The sequence below is a fragment of the Tyto alba genome, unplaced genomic scaffold, assembly GCF_018691265.1.
Source record: "Tyto alba isolate M040663 unplaced genomic scaffold, T.alba_DEE_v4.0 Super-Scaffold_14, whole genome shotgun sequence".
Lineage (NCBI taxonomy): Eukaryota > Metazoa > Chordata > Aves > Strigiformes > Tytonidae > Tyto > Tyto alba.
In genome coordinates, this window is record NW_024881276.1 from 16,160,001 (window position 1) to 16,165,023 (window position 5,023).

Sequence of the window (5,023 nt, forward strand, 5' to 3'; positions counted from 1 at the left end):
ATTGTACTTTTCATTTGTATATTTGTTTTGGTAGTATCTTTTGTATGCTCTGCCTGTGTATAAGTGTATACACATACTCTTTATATATAGCCATATATGCATTCTGCAGCAGTGGTTGTCTTAAAAGATTGCTTGCCACTGAACTTGGATATTACTAAAACAATGATGGAGTGATAATAGGTATAGAACTATTTTGGAACATTCTGACTACTGAAAGGCAATTTCAGTCAGTTTGTATAGCTTAGTTTTCAGGAGGAGGCCTTGGGTGCGTTATTGATTAAATTCTCATTTAGGAAGAAAGTAGGAGCTTTTATATGCATCTCTAAGTTGGATGGTATGGTAACTTGAGGGTATTGACTGGCTGTGTGATATACGATGGTCACAGTTGTCTTTTACTCAGAGGAGCACAGAGTGATGCTGGTTGTCATTCTTACTCTGCTGTGTGGCAGCGTAAATAGTCCCCTTTCTAACCAACCTGGTGGGAAAAGTCAATATCCCATCAGCAAAGGAGGTAAACACATCAGGAGCTGTGTCCTCTCTCATCTTCCCCTGCTCTGTATTACTACAGTTCTTTAAATCTCTTCTCCCCAGTCATCAGATGCACTTGTGTCATTCAAATGCATGGTGTGGCTGTGCCGCAGCCGCTGCCTGCCTCTCCTCCCGGAGCTCCTGGCTCCCATTCTCTTATAATTGAAACTTAAAATTGGCCTCATTACTTCAACGAGGCCCCTCATATTTCTCCATTTTTTTCAGTCCACCCTTTCCTGCTTGCCTCTACGAGGGTAATTGCATCTAAGAAATGTTTGAAGCATACTGTCAGAAAGGTTATCGCATATAATTGAAGTTTAGATTTAAGGGGGGGGTGGGGTTGGGGTGGGTGGGGGGGCGGTGTTGGAAAACTAGGTGCTCTGTTCGTGGGACAGCTGGAGCCCGAATTGGAGCTGCACACAGCCTTGTATTTTTGTTCCCTACTTTCAGCCCTGGTTTATTGTTTGCCTCCTTGTTCTCATGATGAATGTGCCTTCCTGCTCTGCTCACGTGTGCCAGCTGTTTCCGCGCGTTGATACATTTCACCTTGGTCCCTCCTGAGCTCCAGGAAAGTTTAAAGGTTTTTAGCCCAGTTCCGAGCTACAAGGATGGTATTTTCCACAGTTCCTTGGTGTAAAGAGCAGGGTCTTGCTAACATGTGAGCAGCCGCGAGTGAACCTACTCACTACATCGTTGCTCTTAAAAATACTAGTAAACTAGTTAGTGCTGAATTTGTGTCAAAGTGGGTTTGGTGTTTTTATGGATCTGGTTATTAAAATTTTCAAGGTTTGTTTAATTGAACCCTACATATAAATAATTTCAGGATCATTAGATGTGTTTGTGTCATAGTGACTTCAGTCTGATGATGAACAGATTCTTGTAATCAATGTTTTTATTGTATTGGTGGTGTAGTTTAAGGAAATTTTGATTCTGCTAATAGACATAATGCCATTACTCTCTTGGTAATGGTGAGAATGTGGTGTCTTCAACTGGGCATCTTCCTCTGTTTGCTTACTGCCCAAAGTTGGCAATATATAAATACCCAAAACTGAATATGACAGCACAATACAAACCTTCTTCACAAGGACGCGTGAAAGGTGCTTGCCAAAGTGCTTTTAATCAGCGTGTTCAGTTACTGGCGTCGTTAATTTAAATTTTAATTTAATTTTTAAAGATTTGATAGCATCATGCAGAGCAATTGAGTTCAGTGGAACTTTGTGAATAACCTGGAAAACCTAAGCAGGTGGCAATTGATCAGTAAAGCATTACTGTTTGTATCGTATCCGGTAGTTAATCTGCTGAGCTCATCTTAAAACATCTGAGGCTCTGCAAAAATATTTGTAAATCCTCAGGGAGGAGGAATTCACAAGCCCCAAAACTGTAACAGCTGTTTCTGTTACCCTGCCTCCCTTCCCTCCCATCTCCTCGTGTCGCAGTCCTTGACTTGGCTGCTGAGACCAGAGGTGTGTCCGCTGGGACGCCTTCGTCTCGGTCACACTGCAGAAGTGAGTCCTTGCAAAAGTGAGCCACCTCTTCCCTCGCACAGGTGGACTCAAAAAGCCAGCGTGTCCCTCTCCTCCAAACCCTCCTCTTAAATAAATTCAGCTGGTTTAGGCAACTGGTTTTTCATCTTAACTTGTGCCGCGTGGTAAGAGTTGTTTGAGAGGGGATGGAGGCTCCTTTGTTGCACGTTCAAAGCGTGAGGAGGGCAGTACCAACGCTGTGAAGGTGATGGGAAGAAATGGGACGACAGCTTTTGGGCAAAGCTGATGAGCAACAGGAGGATTGTGTTGGTCGCTCACAAGACGTGCGCTTACGCTGAGCCTAAACGGCTTGAAAGCTCAACCTTTAAGTACCTGTGCCGTGCTCTGGTAGTTGTGCCTGACCTGGAGTCCCTCCAGCCTAACAGGGGGAGACTGCCGAGAGGGGCACCTGGTTTTGCAATACATCCTTCCTGCGTGCTCAGTAACGCAGACTCTCCAGCGCTGCCTGTTCCAAGGTGTAGCTGCAGACACAGGCTGTCGGGTAGGACCTGGCATTTCCACAACATGGAGTTGGTTGGGAAGGAGGGGCACGACTGCACCAGGTCTGCATCATGTTGGTGTTGATAGACATATATCAGTAGAATATCATCTGTCACTTTGGTCTTTGTCCGCAGCCTTGGTAAAGCAAAGGCCAGACAACCACCCAAACAAAATTCCTGGATTTTATTTTGGATTGCATAAAATATAACCAAAAAATAATAATTAAAAAAAAAAAAAAAGAAAGAACAGTTCGGGTTTCGCTGCTGAAATATGTACAAACTCATGGATGTGCACGTGAGTTTGCACACAGACAACTGTACAAGTGAATAAATGTCTTGCACGCCGGACGTTTCTTCACCAATATTATTGATGGAGCATTTGGGAATGGCTCTCTTCATTCATGTGTCGGGTGAACCTGATGCCTCCTGGTTGAGATACCTGGCATCTTCTCTCCATTTTAGGGTAGGAGAGCATGGAACTTCCCATTTGTGCCACTGCCTTTTTCCTTCCAACACCTCCGTAGTGCTGAGCATCAGCGAGTTGCACACCAGTTGCGCCTGAGCCCGCACGAGGCGGGTGGCCAGTCTGTCCCAGGTTGTGCCAGTGCCGGTACCAGCAGAGGCGAGAGGAGGGAACCATGCTTTCCTTCACTTCTGAAGCCCAACTTGGGCAGAATCTCTCCCTGCTTCAGACCCCTGGGGACTCCGCGTAGAAACACCCGCTCATTTTAGATGAGGTCCTTGCAGAGCCAGCCCTGCTGCCGCTCGTTTTCTCTGGTGGGGCTTAGCGAACCCCCGCTTTGCTCCACTCAGACGACATGACTGGGCAAGCGGTGCTTCTTGCCGGCTCCTGGCAGGAGCTGCTGCCCCCGTGCCGGCGGGGCTGAGGGGGCTCCAGCCTCACCACCCGGGGGGCGGGGGGGGGGGGGGCTCAGCAGGGGCTCTGGCCGCCGGTGCAGGCAACCAAAGTTGGAAGAGCTTGCTCTAAGTGTCATCTTTGCCAGCTACAGAGTTCACCTCGATTTAAAATACCGTGATTCGCAGTAGTGGTGAATGCAGAAGTACTGTCTTTCTGTGGTCATTTAATCCTTCTCTGCTTTGTTTTTTGGTTTTTTCTTTGTTCTTTTAGAGCATTTGAAGAAGCTGCTCAGGGGGGAAGCCTCGGAGGCCTACAAAAGACTGAAGAGCACCGTAGACAAATGTCTGTCCATGAGTGGCTACTCAGAAGTGAACCTCAGCAAACTCTTTACCGTCAGTATAGGAAGATCTGTGGGAGAGTCCAATAATGAAAGACAGTGATTGATTAAAAACGGAGGGAGACGAGGGGCTAGTTTCTTGTTTAACAGTAATGATGTCTTAAGCAATATGCTATTTCAGTATGCACAGTGATGTTTTAATAATCTTGTCTCTTCGGAGGAAGAAAAACGGAAGACGAAAACGGGATGTATGATTCACGTGGACATGGAATATCTGAGATGTTTTTATCTTCTTTTCTTCATTGAGAAGCCAGGGTTATTAAAATACGGAGTAGTTGATTTTTGCAATATATTTGGTTGTGTATTTAGACCTATGAGGGAAAAGGGGGTGGGGGAATTGCTGCTTTAATTGGATAATTCCCAGTGAGAGTTGCTGGAATGTAAGTGATCCTAGACTTTGCTCCAGGGTATTTAGTAGAGGTGCTCTCAGGAAGAGAGGTTAGTAGAGGTCTCAGTAGGAGCACTAATGTTTTGCCTTCTCACAGTTTATCTTCTTCCTGATCATAAACACACCAATTAAAAACAATACTGAACGTAAATGCCTTTAATGTCCTAATACCTTCTGAGCAGAGGTAGGGACACTTGGCTTTCAAATTTTTTAAAGGTAAAGAAGGACTGAAACCTGGAGGTGCTAAAACGGGGACCATCTTTTTATTAAGAGTCTTTCTGTACATCTTGAAGCATAGAGTTTTGCCATGTTGGAAATTTCTCTGTGGATATAAAGACATGCACATGCACAAAACCTGTTTCGTACATACACAGGATATAAACGTATTTCGTTTCTTGCCATGCAAAGTACTTGAAAGTAAGCAATCGGTAGGGAAATATATGTTTGGGATGGCATGGTAACCAGTAACAGGGGAAGGGAAAGCGGAGAATCGTTGTTGCTGTTCTGTAATAATTACTGTATTGGAGGCTTCAAAGGTTTTATAAACAAATTGTATTTTTCATTGACTATTAATAAAATGACAAGCAGATATGACAAGAAAAGAGCATAAATTTGGGTACGTGCTTTTGTAGACAAAATATTGTTGTACTCATGTTTGCCGTTAAGTTTGCAATGTGATATATTAATGTAAGGTTATAAAAATTCTCTTTCAAATCTTTAACAGTATAAAATGTAAAGTTTTCTTAACACTTGAAGGAAAAAAATAAAGTTTTTTTAGTAAAAGAGAATTTGATTTGATCATCTTGACTGTTGAAAATCTCCCACGCG

General features: G+C 44.1%; 1 protein-coding gene across 2 annotated transcripts in view; it reads left to right on the forward strand.

Annotated features, from left to right (window-relative positions):
* POLA1 (DNA polymerase alpha 1, catalytic subunit) overlaps positions 1-5,023 on the forward strand; it is a 202,874-nt gene extending 197,851 nt beyond the window's left edge. For both annotated transcript variants that reach the window (XM_033010094.2, XM_033010095.2), the window contains one exon: positions 3,681-5,023. In XM_033010094.2, coding sequence (XP_032865985.2) covers positions 3,681-3,850 — 170 coding nt within the window. In that variant the 3' untranslated portion in view covers positions 3,851-5,023. The remainder of the gene's footprint in view (positions 1-3,680) is intronic.